The sequence below is a fragment of the Danio aesculapii genome, chromosome 17 (assembly GCF_903798145.1).
Source record: "Danio aesculapii chromosome 17, fDanAes4.1, whole genome shotgun sequence".
NCBI lineage: Eukaryota > Metazoa > Chordata > Actinopteri > Cypriniformes > Danionidae > Danio > Danio aesculapii.
The window spans coordinates 30,061,749-30,082,325 of record NC_079451.1 but is presented as its reverse complement, the minus strand read 5'-3'; the positions used below and the strand labels follow the sequence as shown (position 1 = coordinate 30,082,325).

Here is a 20,577-nt window from a genome sequence, read left to right as displayed (position 1 = left end):
GAACACCGCAATGTTCAAAACAAAAATGTAACCTTCAACAGTCCTGACTTTTGATGCAACAGACAAATGGCCTGCTACTATTTGTAACCTTTTCCTTTTTTTGTGCATGCCTTCTTGTATTTGTGGTGTACATATTGGCAAGTCATTATTACTAGAGCTTTTGAAGTCAAAACTAGCAGTAGATGTCATCAGTTCATTGGCCACACTTCATAAAATGCTCCTAAATATACCAGGAATAGTTTATAAAGCTGTAGCACTGAATGACATTTTAGTGAGCCTTCTCTAAATCATGGAAAAAATTCCTGAGTAATACAAACAATTGGCAACCCCTTTTTCATCTCTGACTCATTCACATTCAAATGGTAATTCTTGGAACCAAAGGCATGTCACCACAATATAACAATATTGACAACAAAAGTCCTGTATTCCAACAGATCTGAATGCATGATGTTGACTGTAAGAAAGGGCCAAAGTTAAAACAAATACAATAAAACTCAATTTTGGATTATTAGAATGTACATCCGAGTAAAATCATCTACTAAAATAAAGGCATTACTTTCTATTGGGTCATAATGTGTGTATTGCATGCACACAAATGAATTTAACAGTGAGTGACAGGCTGCAGCAGCGAGATGAATACAAGTTGTCTGGCCGTTAAATGCACTCATTGCCCAGATTTTATTTACGTGCACTTAACGCGTTTATAATCACTGCAACGTTAAAAAAATAAACAAAACGATAACAGTCCTGACATTTGATGCAATAGACAAGTAGCCTACTCCTATTTGTTACCTTTTCGTATTTTTTGTGCATGCCTTCTTGTATTTGTGGTGTACATATTGGCAAGTCATTATTACTAGAGTTTGTGAAGTCAGAACTAGCAGTAGATGTCATCAGTTCAGTGACCACACTTTAAAAAATGCTCCTAAATATGCAAGGAATTGTTTATACATAAGCTGTTGCACTGAATGACATTTTAGTGAGCCTTCTCTAAATCATGTAAAAAATGTATCTGAAATATGAACATTTATTAACCCCCTTTTTTCATCTCTGACTCATTCACATTCAAATGGTAATTCTTGGAACCAAAAACATGTCACCACAGTATAACAATATTGACAACAAAAGTCCTGTATTCCAACAGATCTGAATGCATGATGTTGACTGTAAGAAAGGGCCAAAGTTAAAACAAATGCAAGAAAACTAAATTTTGGATTATTAGAATTTACATCTGAGTAAAATCATCTACTAAAATGAAGGCATTACATTCTGTTGGGTCATAAAGTGTATTGGAAGCACACAAATAATTTTTAAAGTGAGTGACAGGCTGCTGCAGGGGGAGGAATAAAACTTGTCAGTCTATTAAATCAACTCATTGCCCAGATTTTAATTATGTGCACTTGATAACGCATTTATAATCACTGCAACATTCAAGACTAAAACAAAAATGTAATTTTCAACAGTCCTGACATTTGATGCAATAAACTCAAAATATTTTGCTGCTCATTCAAACTACTTAAATTCAATCCACTTGATAATAATTTGTTGAAACAATTAAGTTTACTTAATCGATTTGCGTTGAAACTACATGAAGGAATTGTGTGGAACCCAGAATTTTTACAGTGTAGACAAGTAGACCACTACCATTTGTTACTTTTTCCTTTGTGCATTTCTTCCTGTATTTGTGGTGTACATATTGGCAAGTCATCATTACTGCAGTACTAGCATTACATCAAACTAGCAGTAGTTTTTGTCAGTTCAGTGACCATGCCATTAAAGTCCAAATACTTCCACAAGTAGAGTGGTTGACATCAAAATCAAAAAATTAATCAGTCGAGCACCAACCATCTCAAAATACAAACACAACCTAGGTAAAGAATAACGTCTTTACTGACTTGAAATAAAATACGTGATTTTACAAAAGTTTTATTTATTTATCATACAAATCATTAACATACACAGTATGTCTGAAAGACTGCCTGATAATCTTAAAAAAAGTGATTGATTGAAACAGTGACGTCATTCAGCGATGATGGAAAATCTCCTAATCAGCTTGAGTAGTTTCTGTCATCACATTCTCCCCGACCGGTGACATCGGCTCTCCTTTCTTGGCTGCGCTTAACTTCGGACTGTCCCTTAGACAAACACAAGCACAGACTTTACACAAACATATTTTGAATACCTAGTATGTGGCCAAAACAGTTAATGAGATGTTTCCGTCTGTTATGCAAACTATCACATGGTTTTAAAATCCTACATATACATATTGTATGGACTGCTTTTCATCATTATACAAATACTCATTAAGTTTCACTCCAACTTCACGTGTAATTCAAATGTTGATTAGCCCCTCCCCCTTCGAATCGACACTGACTCAGACCATTATTATTCAACTCAGGTCAAAGAATTGCATAATGGAACTGTATTTCCTTACAGAGTGAAGGCACCACCCTTTTCTAAACTACTATAATGACTCTCACTTTACTAAAGAAAGCAGCTACACCTCTGTTGTTCACATATCAACCTGGCAACCGCACCACTCCCATTAGTTTAGGTTAACAGGTGTATCCTGCTGGACGCAGCTGGTACTGACAGCTATAAACAACTAGTAGAAGACAAATCAGACTGTGAGGGCTTGTCATCTGCCATGTCGAGTCGTTTATTTATATGAGCACATATTTACACACATGCTCACTTACTTCTTGAAGCTGAAAGCCCCCCAGAGGCCACTGATGGTGGCCTGCAGACCTGGACTGTTCTCATTGTTGATATTTTTCTTCCCGCTTGGTTTCCTTCTCAGACCGCTGGCTCTTGCAGGAGCGGAGGTCTCAATTTTAGTGCCTTTACCCTGCCCACAAGCCCCTTTCCGGGACAACCCTGAAACCTACAGTAGAGCACAGGTGGAGGAAGTCAGACTGAGGGTGGAGGTGTGAGGAAAGTTATTTATAGGTTTATCCCCCTTCCCCTTACTCTACTGTATGTAGGGTGTCAGGAAATGCATAATGGAGACTCTGTGGTCGTGGACCATGACTAGACGGACTTGCCTTTGTTCGGTTAACAGCAGGCTTCAGCCTGTCTGGTGGAGAGCTGCTAGGGCTGTTGGAGACATCTGAATCTCTCTCTTTTTCCTTCACAGACAATTACATTCAAACAAAACAGACAAGAGATAATCAGATTTATAAATCCTGGAAAAATGTGAGTGGTGTTTGCCCATGCAAAAACACTGAGATGCTAGAGGTGTTGTAGGTGTTTGTGTGGGTGTTACACGATGGGTTTTTGCATCGGGTAGTTCCCTAGGAACTGTTTTCCCCCAAAACCATTCTCGTGGTTGAATTTCTACCTTCCACAGAACATCGGAAATGATATAAGCTGGTGGACAGTGATGTCAAGAGCTGCATTCAACAAAATCACCAACAGGTTACCACTAACATTAGCTTTCTGAATGTGTATGCATTGTCATTTGAAAATGTGATGCTGGTGTTTCAAATGGCATGCATTCAACCAATCAACCTACATCATTGCAGTTCCTATTGTGCTGGAGCAGACTACACTGAAGTAGGAGCGAATTTAATTTGCCCAAATAATTTAATTCGGCAGATTATGCCCTTACCATAGTTTTGGTATTTATGTAGCTTGATTTTTAAAATCATGCTACTTATCTGTTTGGGCAAGGAAAATTATTGATGTGCCCCTTAGACTAAATGAAAATGATTACTAAATTTTCATTTCTTGGGATATATTTATCCCTATACAGTGCTTTCCACAGGTTTGAAATATACTTGCGGTGGTGACTGGATTGAAACACACCTTTTACCCACAGCACATAAATAGTTAACTATACGCAACAAACAAAACATAATTAGATTTTTTACACTATTTTTATTATTATCGGTTTTAAACTTTTTCTTTTCAATGGGTTAAAGTTGAAAAAAAAAGACTAAATGAATAAAAAAATCCACTATTTCTCTTTTATGCTATTCAGAAGCCATGTGCACCCACTAAAAGGACAAAAGCTTCTTTCTATCTCTCATTCAAGTGCAGGTTGCTTTATTGGCATGACGATTTATTGCCAAAGCATTTTAGATGTATAAAATATGTAATAGATTGATATGATAAAATTATTAAAATATACAGCAAATGAGAAATAAATGACAGGAAAAAAAAGAATAAAAACAGACAATAGCTCTAAAAAAATTATAATAATTAACAGAATAAAACGTGTAGATTAATTAAATAAGACAAATGAGTTAATTACCCATTTCTAATGGTGTACAAATATTCTGCGGCCGATTTGGATGTAATTTCCTTCTCTCTGAGTATATAATAAATTTATAATAAATAGTATATTATAAAGTCGTTTAATGTCGCTTAATGGCTCTCTCGCATCTGTGCGCATAAAATTTACGACAGCTTTGAAAAAGAAAGCAAAACCAAATCTCAGACATTTTAGATTAGATTTACAAACCCTGGCCAGTTGCAAAAAGGTGCGGGTCTGCAGAGCATGCGAGTGTTGACAGTTCTCACACACACAGAACGAGCAGTATGAAACAAGTAAAGGAGAGAAGATTTTCCACTACTTAATTGCTCGTGGAAGTTTTTTTAGATTAGGCGGAGACAAAAAAAAAAAGTGTAAAAGGGTGATAATAATAGTAAAACAAAAAATGAGTCACTAAATATACATGGGCGGCCCACCCATGTAAAGTATGTGTGGGAAGAGATTTTCTCACCTTATCAGAGTCTTCTGTGACTAAAGAGTCCTCCACACTAGCAGAGATGCCGCTGGACTGGGAGAAATAGGCACTGTCCTGTGATGGAGGAGACCCAGGAGATTTCCCAGCATCCTCACTGCCTTCTACAGGCGAGGACGAAAGAGAAAGCCCAGGTCCTGCCCAGGAGAAGCTTGCCTTTTTTCTCTGAAACTGCTGCAGGGTAGATAATCCTGAAGGTGTGGAGAATGACCGGTGTCTCTCTGTGCTGACTGCGGCTGAATGTGAGGCAGATTTATTGAGTTCTGTGGTGCTGCCTGACCAGCTGAAGACCCCAAGACCCACACTAGCAGGCCTGGAAGAGCAAGATGGAGATGTGGGTGGGCTAGACGACTCATCTTCATCCTGCTCTCTCTCTGGGTCTTCACACAGTGATGATGTGTCTCCTCCAGACTGTGAGACATGCTTCTCTTGACACTCCACAGACTGTAAAGAGTCTTGTTTTATTGAGTCTTCCTGCGTCTCTGCTGTATTGGATTCATCATGACAGAAGAACCTGATAGAGATATTGATAACAACATTGTCAATATGTTGCACTAGAGGCTAAACTGAGAACTACCAGGCTGCTCAATAGATGTAATAAAACATATCCAATGCCATATGGATAATAATCCAATAACCCTGGATAATTTGAGCAGTAGTACAATTAAGCTTTAGTAGTAGGCTATAGTAATTTGTGATAGCTGCATTATGCTTCCCATCATGCCCTAGTACCTGCTGCATGTGCCCTGCTCTTCAGTGCCCTCTTCTGATCGGTTCCTCCACTGCAAGAGGGTTGCAAAGCGATTTCGAGGACGAAATGGTCCAGATGTGCTGCCACAATGGTTCTCCTTAGAGACCGTGTTGTCATTAGTCAGCGGCTTAGTTGTGGGCAGAGTTTCAGGACAGTGTCTCTTTACACCAGCTGTGTACTGTTCTAACAGGTCATCCACACAGAGACTTGTGTCTTTCAGAAGAGAAAAAATACAAAATTTTACATATAAACATGGCTTGGCATGTTTCAAAATTATAGCACTGCGGTCTGTTTACCTTCACGTGGTCTTTTCACCTGTGACTCTCTCTGGGGCAACTTTAGACTCTGCACACTAACAATCCTCTCTTTGCCCCGGGTGGGAGGTGGTCTTTTAGGGGAGGTAGGATTCTGTGGCTTTGTGCAACCTGGTTCATAGTTCTGGCTCCAAATGCTTTTCTGTGTTGGGCCAGTTTTATCACATCTGTCATTCCAGGAACTACTGCGAGGAGCTTTAGGTGGCTGAAAAAAAAAATGACAAAACATAAAATTACTAAAACTGAAAAATAGAAAACGATCATTCAAATCACTATAATAATATAAAAAAAAAAATAATATTAATAATACATAGGGCTAAAATTGTGCTTTGATATTAAAATAAATAATTCAAGTAAATACAGAATCGGATTACCTGACTTTGAGGAGCATCAGGGTTAAAGTCATCTATTCTTTGCATCGTGTTAATGTCCAGGTTGCCAAGAGCCATTTGCAACCCTTTCTCATCACCTACATTACTGCATTTAATTGGTTAAGTTAAATTTGCAGACAAACAATTTGTATGTTGTAACATAAACATAGACATTTAAAAACAGCTCCAACATTAATTTAAGATAAACTGTTCCTGTTTATTCAATATGATTGCGTAAAAGATACGTTCCAGCATAGCTGAGGGCAGCAGGATTAATGTGATCTGGATAGGGGTTCAAAGGTACCACCTTTCTCCTCAAGGGGTCAAAGACCAGCTGATACAAAAATGTGTTGTTGGCTTTTGTGAAACCCTCAATGTATTCTTCTGGGACAGAAATGTCCATCTTCAGATACTGCCCCATCTTCTTGATCACCTGTATGGAACATTTATGTAGTTTTAGGATTAATCTATTTTTTTTGTAAAATGTTTTGTTTCCACAACAACATTCAGATTGACTCAACAGATGGAACAGGAATTAAACACATTTGTGAGTAATTAAATAGATTAAAGAGGCAAACATTTAAAGGTGGTTAATAGTGCATAAACATGGAATGCAATGCGTCTCAAAAAAATATTACCAGAATGAAAAGGATGTCATAAAACATGTTGTTTCGGTAATATTTTAATAATTACATCTTATTGTACCATGTTTAATTTCTAACCAGTTTTCTTATTCTTACCTTCAGGATATCAGGGTTATTTGCCATCCTGAGCAGCTTGCATGCTTTTCCCAGACCAATACCATACAGAGACTGCAAGTAGTCACAGCCAGAGAGGATGCACATATATCGAAACTTCTCCTCTGTGAAGATGTTGCCAAGAGATTTGCAGCGGCCCAGGTGACACTGCTCAATCTCCAGTCCATTACCCTGTTTATCCATCTTTAAAATCACCTGCAAACAATGCACAACAAGTAAGAAATTTTATGTTTTTTCAAATGTTAAAATATTTGTATTTTCAGCACTCAATTCTTCATTAATACATTGTCCTTATACTATGCTGGTATTTTTTAATTGTATTGACTAAAAAAAACTTCAGAATGACAGCATAAAGTTTATGGAGTAATAAATACACATATACTGTTTTGCAATGGATTTCACTAAGACCATTTTAGTTTTGTTTTAAGGAGACATATGTAAGGATTGTATTATACAGTCTATGCACTTCAATTTCTCTATTTAATATGAACACTGCACAATTACCACGGTTATCTTAACTAACTGCGATTAGATCAATCAACCACATTCAGATGATCAACCAATAATTGCGACAGGCCTAATAGTACCTTTTTGCAGCCAAATGCCAGCAGATCTGAGTCCTCTGTGATCACCGCCTGAGCGATATCAGATTTGTTGAGGAATGCTAACTGTGCATCTGCTTCATATGGAGCAACAACACAGTCCACTCCACGTGTTCTGGCAGCCTGATAACAAGAAAGAAGCAAATGAAATGATGTCAGCAAACAACAAAAGGGCAATTTTTTTATTTATTTGTTTTTTAATAACATTAATTACACAATACACAGGCTTATAAACACAACACATAATACACTAACTTAAATATTCAAATGAGACTTATTTCACAACATACACACACATACTGTACATATATCTACATATATCTTTATTTATTTATTAACTAATTTTAGCTTCAATGACCTCACCCTAATGACATCATGTGCCATGGAAGGGGTGATATTAACACTTCGGGTAAAACATTCTCTGGCTTCTGCTATCTTTCCCTCCCGCAGCAGCTGTTTGCCTTTCTGCAGATTGGCCTGTCGCCTCCTATTTATGAAAATAAACATTAAATATTCTTAATTTTAAATCAAATTAATACAACTACTCTTTCTAGTAATCTGCAGAGCACTTACTCTCGCCGGGACTTCTCCACTTCCTGTTTGGAGGGCAAGTTACGACCATCAAACACCAAGATGGGTTTAACACCAAAAGAAAGCAGCATGTCCACAAACTTCATACAGTAGGAGACATACCTGATGGACACAATGTGAGCATGAGGAATGCAAAATGGTGCTTGTTGGCCATTTATGATCTGTTCACATATTTTTTTGCAATCAAAAATAAACATTGGTACATGCAAACAACTCACTGATCTGTAGGTTCCCCTTTTGCAAGCTTCTCTGCACATGAAAAGGCCCCTTTATGGAGCCAGCAGTATGTGTCCACCGCCACCGTCTGACCCCGATACTTCTTCACATGCATGGGCTCCGAAGCATCTTTGATAAACTGCAAGAGGCCCTGAATACCCATGTTGTCTGTCTGGAAGGACAGATGTCTGAAGAAGATGAGTACAGCCTGTCACCCTGAAAGATGAACATAAAAGCCTGATCGTTTAAATACATATAACGTTACATATTAAAAGCATACTCTACACAAACACGTCACCAAAATCAACGGAATAACAACCCCTAACCGTCCAAAAGCGAAGACGAACGTAAAATAACGAACATCCATATACAAAGACTTATAATACATTTAAAGTTTACTTCTTGTGTCCGTAATAATTTTAACCGCCAAATCCCTCCAAAACAAAACACAATGAACTCCTCCCAAATCTCCTAACGTCATGAGGAAGAACCGTCTCGTTGTAGGACATGCCTTAATCATGTATAATTTAAACTATTTGTAGTTTTAACATTTGTAATAAACACTTACAGAGAGCTTTTACTCGCGCTTCTACCACCAAGTGAAGTTACAGGGCTTCGACTTTAGCGGCAAAAATGTGACGTCACTGCACAAGAACCCTATTGGTCAGCCGGCCACAGACAGCCAATCACAAAGTAGAAATGTGGAAGAGGCGGGACAAAGAATTCCACATCCTCGGAAGTATCTAAAATAAATATATATTTTTAATTAAATGTAAAAGTCCTGCTGGTTTATAATTGTAAGAATCTTATTTAATTATTCAAACTCTTGTTTTTTTGCGTTTTTTTTTTAATTATTAATTTTGGTACTGTTATTATTATCTTTTTACCTTTTAACGTATCACCCTACCTTGTTCGTGTATCTGTTTTTTAAAGCATAATAAAAAATAAATAAATAAAATAATTAATTATTTAGGTTAGTTTGTAAGAGAACAACCCTGCCAACAGGTGATTACTTATATATTTTTCCCAACATTCGTGTAATTTATTTAATTATTTACATGACAGCACTACTAATTATTTATATATTTATTTATTTAGGCATTTTTTATTTTTATACACATTTATTTATTTGAACATATATTTCTTTATTATTTTATTTATGCATACATATTTGGATTTATTTATTTATTTATTTGCGTATTCATTTATTGTTTTTGCAGGTTTCGTCCTCCATAATTCCCATTTGTATTTGCAGTTTGTGCAGTTAAACTGCAATAACCATGTCTTAAGTCCATTATATTGAATGGCGATCGGAAACAACATCGACCTCGCCGATGAGAGACATTAACATTAACATCCCTCGTAACCATATATGGTTCGCCCCTGCCTAGATCGTGTGTCCTGGATTGTGAGAACTGAAACATGTGTGGGTCTGCGGGTCTGCAGTGCAGCTGGATATTGTTGGTTTTAATTAACTGTTAAACTATTTTTAACTTTCGAGAAGTGACTGTTATTTATTTATTTATTTATTTATTTATTTTGCTCTAAATGAATCGCCAAGTGAGCGCAAACACACAAGGATTTTTGTTGTTTACACGAACTCAACACAAGAGGACAGAAATGCATTTAAATGTGTGGAAACTAAAGTAAAGAATAAAAATTATGGCCATAAGAAATCAGGAATAGATATATGCATTCCGAAAAATACATACATACATACATACATACATACATACATACATACATACATATATACATACATACATACATACATACATACATACATAAAATAACTGTCTAATAAATGTTTAGATTTGCAGAAGCGTCACGGGGTGGTGCTGTGATTTGTGTGTGTTTTGTCGCTGCTCATTTCTAGCGCTGGGTGGAGCGCGTGACTCTCCGTTCCGCTCCGCTCCAGGATTTGACGTGTCGTCTGTGTTTTTCTGCACTTCCTGCTTCCTCCATGACTGTTTTGAGCCAGCAGTCCCGTCCGAAAGCTGATCGGTAGGAATCGTTAAACGTGGCAATGGTGTGAAGGTGCGCGTTCGGCGGCGGTGTGAGATTGTGAGCGAAGCCCGAGCTGTAATCACTGTCAGCCATGCAGTTTTCTCCCACCAACGGAGATTTCACCTTCGTCTCCTCGACGGACGCTGAAGGTACACTAGTTAAAGGCCCCAAAGCATCCATACAGCTGATAACAAAATCAGGCTTATGTTAAAATGCTGTTGGTGTTATGTGTGTGTTGCGTGTATGATGTATATCAATTCATATGTGGACTTCAGTTGTTTGTTCTTTTAAATCATCATGACATGACTGTTGTTTTCTGGGCTCAATAATATGATATGGTAGCCAGCTGTTTTAATCTATTTGTCTATATTTTTATATTGATTTGTAGAATTTAGATTAATTTAAAACTGATTTAAAGTAATAAATTGGAATTTAATAATCAATTATGTAAACCGCATTAATGTTAAATATGTGACCAAGCAATTTTAGACAATAGTGTAAAGTTCATCAATTCTTACATGAGTTCAGTTTAGACACAGTAGTTTTACAGAGGACAGTAGTATCATTAATCTGCTCACTTCTGTCCCATGGTAGTTCAGTTTAGTGCTATTGTTGACATTCATTTTATTTAGTCACTGGGTGAAAACTGTAATGTCATTATCCAGCTGAAATCAACTCATGTTTTACAGTTTAAGTATTATTTATTTGTTTGTTTGTTTTTTGTCTATTTTTGACAGTAATGAAAATGAGACAGTAAAGAACAGAAGTACAGCATTGAATAGACTGTACTGTTGTTTAACAAAATAGTTTTTCTCCTGTCAATGAAAAATATTTCCAAAAAGAAAAATCTATTTTGAGTAGACAAAAACAGTTTTAAAAATTGTGGTTCGTGAAAACAATAAATAAAAAAAAAATACTACCAGTGAAATGTTTGGGGTCAGTAGGATTTTATATTGTTTTTAAAATAAGCTTCTCCTGCTCACCAAAGCTGCATTTATTTAATCAAGAATGCAATACAAATTGTAAAATTGTGAAATGTTATTGCAAAATAAAATAACTGCTCAGAGGAAGTTTATAATTTATTTACTAATTTATTCCAGTGATTTTAATGAATTTTCAGCTTCATTACTCCAGTCTTCAGAGTCACATGATCCTTCAGAAATCACTCTAATATGAATTATTATTATTAATATTATTATTATTAATGGTAATAGTATTAAAAGCAATGATAACTGAAGTAATAATTCCATTTGAAACTACATACAATAAAACATATTTAACAATTCTTTTTACATTTAATAAATATCGCCTTGATGAACAGAGTAATTTTCATTGAAAAAAAACATACTTGCATGCATGCATACATGCATATATATACATACATACATACATGCATACATACATACATACATACGTATGTATGTATATGTGTGTGTGTGTGTGTTTATATATTTACCAAATTAAGAAAGCATTGGTAATTAACACGAGCTTCTATAATGTGACAGAAATTAAACAGAAAAAAAGACCTGGCATGCTTTTATTCATCTGTGCTGAAAATTATTCTTATCAGTCTAACACAATCTTTTATCCACCAGAGCTCAGCGGTACCATCGATGCACCAGATATCACACTAAATATGGGCCCAGAATCCAACCGGGACACCTATGCCACCACTTTCTTGAGGCAGAGGGGTTACGGATGGTTGCTGGAAGTGGAAGAAGAAGAATCAGAGGACACTAAACCACTCCTGTGAGTTTTTGGGACTCTGTAACTGCTGCTTTCACTGGTTAAATTTATTGCAGGGTTCGCACGGGTGCTTGAAATGATTGATAGTGATTGAAATTCCTTGAAAGATCCTTCAAAATGCTTGCATTTCATTGTAGTGTGTTCAAGGTTTGAAAAGTGATTAGGTGCCTGAAACTGCCTGAAAATGTTTGCTAAATATGTAGTAATAGTGAACTATTTCAATTAAAATTAAAAATCTATTTTTGCTTTTTCGTAAAATTTAATAACTGGGGTCTGCATAGGGTTTCCATTCGTGAGTGAATGATGCATACAATTTAAATAAATAGAAAGGTAATATGTGAGTAAATGGCATTTAAGAGAGTAAATAGAATGTTGTGCCATAGGGGCAAACATGCCATCAAAACTTTTTTCTTAGAATATTATGCTATACTATAGAACACTATAACAAATAGCATCTGATATAATGCGATGAGCCGTGTATATGTATGTAATTATGTAATTTGCGCCACATACTCAAATTTAACTTTGGAAGTTAGAACCTTGTTGTTGATTCTGTGTGTTTGTGCAGGGAGGAGCTGGACATTGATTTAAAGGACATCTACTACAAGATCAGGTGTGTGTTGATGCCCATGCCCTCACTGGGGTTTAACAGACAGGTGGTGAGAGACAATCCTGACTTCTGGGGCCCCTTGGCTGTCGTCCTGCTGTTCTCTATGATCTCCATCTACGGACAGTTCCGGGTAAGATACAAGTTTTTGTGCATGATTATACCGGTGATCTTTGTGTACATAGACTTTTAGCAAAAATGCAAAATGGATTGCTGTAGATTGTAGGCTTGTGAAAATGTATCTTCAGAAACATGCAAATAAAAGAAATAGTTTGGGCTTCTAAAGGTAGTTCTTATAATCAGGGTTTATACGGTCATGGACAACCTGGAAAAGTCATGGAATTTTAACATGGCATTTTCCAGGCCTGGAAAAGTTTTGGAAAAACAGAAAAATCCACAAAGTTTTGGAAAAGTCATGGAAAACAGATATTTGTATACTTCAATATAGGTTATTTACCTTTTTTCTGTCCTTGGCCAATCACATACTCTCACATTATTAGTGTGGTGTAAACATTATCTAAATCATAATAATAAATTTGAACATGCATTGTTTTTTTTTTACCACACATATGTAGACATTGCATGAAACATTAGGTCATGAAAATGTACTTGAAAGTCTTGGAAAAATCATGGAAAAGTCATGGAATTTTAGTAGTAAAAATGTGTAAGAACTCTGTATAATGTCTTTTCATACAATGTCTCTTTTAGGGTTGGCATTGTTGTCATAGGCAGCGTTAAAGTAATTATTTATGAATAATTAATTAATTCTTAACGAATTAATTATTTGTAGCCTACTGCCTGGAGCTCAGACGAGTGCATGACAGTGTGTCTGTGTGTGTGGTCATGTGATGTGCGTTTTCAGTGGTATAGTGTGGATGTGGATCGTTTTCTTTCTAAAATGCCATTTTAATACTAAAACGTATTAGTGTAAATGGGGCCTAAGTGTGTATTTTTCACGAGCGGTTTGCGACAGGGGTGGGACAAGGATCAGCATCGTGATGTATGTTGCCCATCACCGATGGACGATGGCATCATCTATCGACCCAACCGAAGTCTGTTAATTGTGTCATGATGAATTAATTTCTTGGAATTAGTGCTTTTTTAACTAATATTTATGTAAGCTTGTTTCCACCATGAAAAAAATGTATTGCATGGTTATGCTATGTAATGCTTTCTTATTTTACAATTCTGACAAATTATTTCACTCAATTTTGAGTTCACTTCTTGGGATTTTAGCTTTTTTTTATAAAGATTTTGAGGTACAAACTCTAAATTATTAAAAGCAAAGTATTGCAAGATGTAAACTCACAATTGCAAGAAAATTTGATTTGTGTGAAAAAAATATCGCAATCATCTTTATTTTTTATTCCTTGGTGGTGAAAAAAAATTCTGTATCTATCTGTATCTATTTGTAAATGTATTTAGATTAATACAAATTTTTACAGCTTGACAATCAGTTGAAAAAATGTTCATTTGAAAAGTATCATCACACTTGTACAACCCTATACTTAATTTTGCTGATCTGAAATCATGTAGTATTTTTCATATGTCAGTTTGATTATTTAATTACTCAAAAATAACTGTATCCCTTTTGTTCAATCAGGTTGTTTCCTGGATTATTACAATCTGGATATTTGGGTCATTGACAATTTTCCTTCTTGCAAGAGTGCTGGGTGGAGAGGTATTTGTTTTATCTCGTAAAGCATCAGACAGCATATGATTTCTGAGTAAGTGTGCCCACATTTAAATTATTACATTTTTCCCCAAATAGGTATCTTATGGACAAGTGCTTGGAGTTATCGGCTATTCTTTGCTCCCGTTGATTGTAATAGCTCCGCTTCTCCTGGTCATTGGGGGATTTGAAGTCGTCTCTACACTCATAAAGGTAAAGAAAACAAATATAAACACAGTAATAAATATACAGTAACACATTAGTTCAAGTACCAATTTTCTACTATTAACTAGTGGCTTATTAGTACTTCTAAAGTATTTTGCATGAACTTATTCTGCATCCCTAATAGGGCGGCATGATTTTGGCAAATATGAGAATCACGATTTTTTTGTTTAAAATAAAGATCACGATTTTTTCACAAATCTGTAGATGTAAAATAAAGGTTAATATTAGGCTGTTATTACTGTTGTTTCTCAAGCATATGTGTATAGGTCTACTGTTGGTTAAAATGCTACATTTTGTATAGACTTGGAACCATAGGCTTGAATAGACTGTAAAAATGTCCTTAATGTCGTTAATGCACAGTAAAGTGATCACATCAGAATACAACTATTCATAGTTCTGTCACAGCTCATGGTCAGTTCACATGTGATTTCGCTGCCACTAATACATCATTACATCTTAAAATTGGGTGAATTATACCTTATAAATACAATATGCAGCTCTTTATCATGATTTGGAGGTGTCCGCGTTGCTGAGAAACCTTTATAATACAATGTGAAGACTTGTAAAACTGCCTATATGCTTCTCTCCTGAACTTAAAAATATAATTGGCTGAGTCGTAGAGATGCTAGATTAAGATCGTGTAGGGGGTCGAATCGAGATCACAATGTTTCCTAATCCTAAACCTGACTATAACCTTAATAACTATTTTATTCATAGAATTTTATTAGAAATTCATAGTTAATCCTTAAATAATAGTGAGAATTGTGCCTTAATATAGAGTGTGATCAAATGTATTTCTGTATAGGAAACAACTGTATTAAATGCAAAAATATGATTTGTTTGTTTTCTAGCTTTTTGGAGTATTCTGGGCTGCATACAGTGCTGCTTCTTTACTCGTCGGTGATGAATTCAAAACGAAGAAACCCCTCCTCATATATCCCATCTTCCTTTTGTACATCTACTTCCTGTCTCTGTATACTGGAGTCTGAATTGATCACAGGCTTTGATTGGCTCGTTGCTTGGACATTAACAAAGAGCACTGTGCAGGGATATTCCATGAAGACCGAGAAGGAGTTTGCATTTTCTCGCTTTCTTTTACCTTGTTTATAGTCCTATATGCTTTGGGGGGGTCGAGGTGTACAGACATTAGTGTATTTAACTGCTTTCATTAATTTTGTACACAATAAAAAGCTGCATCTTATACTGTGGAAGCTATATTTGCAGAGGTTACTCTGCCATTGAAATCTAGAGCCATGGTTTTACATAACAATTACAAGCACCAACAGGAAAATAAAACTGAAAACTTTATATTGTAAAAGACTCTTATACGCATGATAAATCATGGAACAGAACTTGTGTGTCCCCACACATAATGGTGAAAACGTTTGAGTCAACCAGTTTATGGTAGACAGATTTTTTTGTTGTAGGGTGAGCCAAAACATTCACAGATTTCATTTGTTTTTAATTTATGAGTTCCACATGGGGAAAGAGAGTGTGCAGGCAGTACTGCTTGGATTAAAAATGTCCGCTAAGTATGGGTGCCTTAAATTGGTTGTTTTATATGGCTGTGGTGTATTTTATTTATGTAAATGTAGCCAAAAAAAGGAAAGGAATTTTTATTTGTAGATCATGCAATTAAAAACAACTTTCTACCTGGTGATGTGTACACTGCAGGCATATGTTACCGTATTAGTATAGCTAAAAAAAATGGAGTATGAAAACTGTTATAATATACATCATGAATCAAATTAAAATCTGTTGACACTGTAATTACACTTTGTGTTGTGAATCTCTTTAATGTCTAGGAACAATGATATTAATTTGGATGATTTATTATCTAATTTAGTATTCATTAAGATGTTTGCTTACTGCTTAAATGCTTTAACAGCAAGTGATTATTTATAATATCGCAAGGGTACAATGTTGATTACACATGAGCACTTTCTCTTTAATTTACAATTGTGTTAAGAGTAAAAAAAATCATATTCATTATAATTAAATACAAAAGTACAGCATTTAGAGCCTTGCTGACCAGAATGCCTTTCCTGAATTAACTATAATGGTGAGAGTAGTTGCTAAACACATTTACAGAAAAACTATATACAGTAGTCCACATTTGAAGTGGATCAAAAGGTTTTTCAGATAGCACTCTAGGTCACAATTCATGCTGTTAACTACTGATGTATTATCTGCTTATTATTAAGATATTAGCTGTTCATTAGTAGTTATAAAATATGATCTTATTTTACATCCTTAATCTTGTGGAAAAAAGTACAAAAGCACGAAAATCTCTTTAACTGGGTGCTCAACCAAACAGCAAAAAGTGCAAAATAAATATTCAAAAAGCTCAACACCAAAGCTCAAATAATGCCAGTTTATTAAATTAAAAAGACTGATACAATACAAGCCTTCTATCCGCCTTTTTAATTTAATAAATTGCCATTTTTGGAGCTCTGGTGTTGCTGCCTTTTTGAATATACATCTCTAATCCTACCCAAAACCTAAACCCAATTTTACCTTACTACCTATTGATAAGCAGTAGTTTATCTAGTAGTGTTTGTTAAGAGTTTGTTTATACATGAATTGTGACCTGAACTAAAGTGTTATCATGTTAAAGTGCAAGACAAGAATATTCCATAGTTTGGTGAAAGTAATTGTCAAAATTGTTGACTGCTGTAATTGTTTTACGTTATATTGAAGCTAAATAGTTTATGTAGTTTATTATTCCTATTCATGTGTCTCCATTTCAAAGTATCTATCTATCTATCTATCTATCTATCTATCTATCTATCTATCTATCTATCTATCTATCTATCTATCTATCTATCTATCTATCTATCTATCTATCAAAAAGTGCAAAATATATATTTAAAAAGGCAGCAACACCAAAGGTCCAATAATGTCAACACAATGCTCCAATACAAGCCTTGTATCAGCCTTTTTAATTGAATAAATTGGCATTTTTGGAGCTCTGGTGTTGCTGCCTTTTTGAATATACATCCCTAATCCTACCCAAAACCTAAACCCAATTTTTACCTTACTAACTATTGATAAGCAGTTAATTTGTAGTTTATTGTTAGTTAATGGTTTGTTTATACCATGAATTGTGACCTGAACTAAAGTGTTATCGTGTTAAAGTGCAAGACAAGAATGTTCAATAGTTTTATGAAAGTAACTTTTAATGAAAGGTTTTGATCCACTTCAGTTGTTGACTACTGTAATTGTTTAACCTTATATTGAAGGTAAATAGTTTATAAGGTTTATTATTTGAGTCCATGTGTCTCCATTTCTATCTATCTATCTATCTATCTATCTATCTATCTATCTATCTATCTATCTATCTATCTATCTATCTATCTATCTATCTATCTATCTATCTATCTATCTATCTATCTATCTATCTATCTATCTATCTATCTATCTATCTATAGCGCCCCTGGAGGCTGGGAGGGCAATCGCACGCTGACTACGCCAGTTCCGTTTCCCTGCTGAGTGTGTGAGCTGAAGGAGCCGCTGGTTTCCGCTCCGCTGATGGTGAATCGCTGCTCCTGCGGTATCGGGAGGAGGTTTAGAGCCCGCAGTGGAAGCGCAGCGGTACTTCGGGATTCAGCTTTATCATTTTCTCGTCGAGTCGCGTCCACGAACGAGGTACTGAAGGAGGAGGGAAGGCAGGAAGGGAAGATAGCAGGAAGATGGCGGCGGCGGCGGGGGCCTCGCCAGGCTCGCCGGACTGGGTCGTGCTGAGGGACGGCTGCCTGCGCTGCGACGAGGAGGGCCTGCGGAGTCTGTCCTACCACCCGGCCCTCAACGCCATTCTGGCCGTCACCAGCCGGGGCAGCATCAAAGTCATCGACGGCACCTCCGGGGCTATTTTACAGGCCTCGGCTCTCCACGGTGAGTTGCTATTCGAACGGGGTTATCCAGGCCGGTCTGGATCATAGAGTGTCACATCACCGCTGGATCTGTTTGTAGATGAGGTGTTACGTTAAAGTGTGCAAGATTCTCTCTACTCATGATAGAGGAGGAGAGTGTCAAAATGATGTTGATAGATGCTTGATCGTCTGACGCTGCGGTGTTGTGGGGGTAATCACTCCTCTCTATTTGGTCTCCCAAAGGAGGACCGTGTCAAAATGCTCTGGCTCTTTTGGGGCTTGCTGATGGAAAGCTTGCGCGATCCCTTCTGGTTTGAAGGATTGATAAAAATGATCGTCACTTTTGATGCTGTATTTTAACAGCGACTACGTATTATAAAGCAATGATCCACTTTTATGGCTCATTGATTGGTGTATGCGATTACATAAAAGGTTTTGTGAGAATAATCGCGCACTCTTGATGGAGTTGTTTTGACAGTCATCCCTCTCAGTCTTTGGGCCTCCTGATGATCCTTTCCGTTTAGGGCCTCAGATGTGCCGTTTTGCCGGATAACAGTAAACATTGCCACGTTATTTACTAATACACGCGTTGTGAACATATCATTACGGTTTATCCTCGTTACATGTCACTTGTTAGTTATGTCAAATAAAACTAAATCAAGACACGAGCCAAAGTCTGATATGATCTTAAAGTAAAGCGGCACTAAAGCTAATCTAAACATTAGCAAATGTCCCCTCGTTTAGCTGTGTGTATCTTACTTACTTGATGCCACTGACATCTAACTATTATAGCACTGCATTCAAATGATGTATAGTGCATATTAACATATATTTTAACTGTCGCAGTAAACATTTTATTGATTTTGGATCTGATTTAGCTGACATAGGTTTAGCTAATCACGCTAACGTTAGCTTAGCGGTAGCCTAGCCTGTCTGCTACAGATCAGTAACACTGCTTCTGGTTATGTGCCTTGACAGGTGACAGCTGACTAACGTTAGAATATTTGCGCATAACATGAATATTTATATTTATTTTTCTTCATTTTGTGAATGTGGATATCTGGGGTTTGGGAAGGATCTGATGCTTTATCTGCTGTTTTGTTGTTAAACGTCATTTTGGACGTAAGTGTGTCTGGTGGTATTGTTATTATTGTAGTATGCACGTTATTGACCTTGTCAGTCTGTATTCAAGTGTTTATCTGTAAGTCTGTTTGTTGAATGCGCAATTTTAAGCATGCATAATTACAATTTATTTATGCATTGTTGCCCGAAGCAGTAATAATCAATAAGCAAATGATTTGAACAGACTCTCTTTCAGAGGTTTATTCAATATTCCTTTAAAAACAGACATAACATTAATGAATTTTGATTAGCTTGTCATTATTATTATAAACTGCTCATTTCCGGGTTATTAATTTTCACAAAATGAGATTGCATCCACAAATCTAAAGCTTAATGCTTTAATTAAAGGACAGCTGGACAAAAAGGGCTTTAAAAGGTCTTTGAACATCTGTTCAGTGATCGAAGTCTTGGAAGATCTTCTGTCAAATGTATTAATGCTTAGCCATTTGTGAAAATAGCTTGTAAGCCACTTTATGTACAAACTCTTTCATAGGTTTTAAGTAGGGATGCGCGATGTTGGAAAAATCTGACATTGCAACATCTTTTTTGGCTACGTTATATATTGCGATGTGAATATAATTTCACCAGAGGATTTTAACAGCTCTGTTTGGAAAGATTTCTATAGATTGGTTCAACTTGGAGTTTATTTCTGCATAAATTATACTAAATTACAATCAAAAGTAATGAATAAACAGTGTTTTATGAATTTCTGGGGAGTCAAGCAATATTCAAGTACAGAAATCAAACAGTCGAATGTAAAACAACATGGTCATTGTTGTATAAATAATGATAAAATTATATTATAATAATAATCTGTCATAAATAATCTAATCCTGCGATTGTGACTATTGCATATACACACATTGCGGTATCGATGCCCAAATAATATATAGTTGAGCCCTAATTTTATGCATTATATAGTTGATGTTGTGAAAGGTACAATTTGTCTAGGTTTAACCTGAAATCGCCTCTCAC

At 36.0% G+C, this 20,577-nt stretch overlaps 3 protein-coding genes across 9 annotated transcripts in view; 2 read left to right on the top strand and 1 right to left on the bottom strand.

Annotated features, from left to right (window-relative positions):
- Nucleotides 1-2,023: 2,023 nt before the first annotated feature.
- exo1 (exonuclease 1) lies at nt 2,024-8,973 on the bottom strand. The gene is given in 14 exon segments (XM_056477283.1): nt 2,024-2,135; nt 2,700-2,884; nt 3,045-3,128; nt 4,728-5,262; nt 5,481-5,712; nt 5,796-6,018; nt 6,188-6,290; nt 6,430-6,617; nt 6,925-7,137; nt 7,530-7,667; nt 7,908-8,031; nt 8,118-8,237; nt 8,354-8,567; nt 8,920-8,973. Coding segments are annotated over 13 exon segments (2,418 nt in total). The 5' UTR covers nt 8,515-8,567; nt 8,920-8,973.
- A 1,317-nt stretch (nt 8,974-10,290) lies between these two features.
- Nucleotides 10,291-16,378, top strand: yipf4 (Yip1 domain family, member 4). Its single transcript, XM_056477584.1, has 6 exons — nt 10,291-10,507; nt 11,954-12,107; nt 12,673-12,844; nt 14,315-14,392; nt 14,483-14,596; nt 15,460-16,378. The coding sequence occupies exons 1-6, from the start codon at nt 10,450-10,452 to the stop codon at nt 15,595-15,597; spliced, it is 714 nt and encodes a 237-aa protein (XP_056333559.1). The 5' UTR covers nt 10,291-10,449; the 3' UTR covers nt 15,598-16,378.
- Nucleotides 16,379-18,093: 1,715 nt separating this feature from the next.
- The window catches only part of birc6 (baculoviral IAP repeat containing 6), a 165,468-nt gene continuing 162,984 nt past the window's right edge, over nt 18,094-20,577 (top strand). For all 7 annotated transcript variants that reach the window (XM_056476525.1, XM_056476523.1, XM_056476521.1 and 4 more), the window contains exon 1: nt 18,094-18,502. In XM_056476525.1, coding sequence (XP_056332500.1) covers nt 18,301-18,502 — 202 coding nt within the window. In that variant the 5' untranslated portion in view covers nt 18,094-18,300. The remainder of the gene's footprint in view (nt 18,503-20,577) is intronic.

Excerpts from the sequence above, each read along its gene's own strand:
- yipf4 (XM_056477584.1), top strand. The coding sequence starts at position 10,450 with ATGCAGTTTTCTCCCACCAACGGAGATTTCACCTTCGTCTCCTCGACG. Across the intron at positions 10,508-11,953 it reads CTCCTCGACGGACGCTGAAG|AGCTCAGCGGTACCATCGAT; the intron begins GTACACTAGTTA and ends TTTATCCACCAG. Across the intron at positions 14,393-14,482 it reads CAAGAGTGCTGGGTGGAGAG|GTATCTTATGGACAAGTGCT; the intron begins GTATTTGTTTTA and ends TTCCCCAAATAG.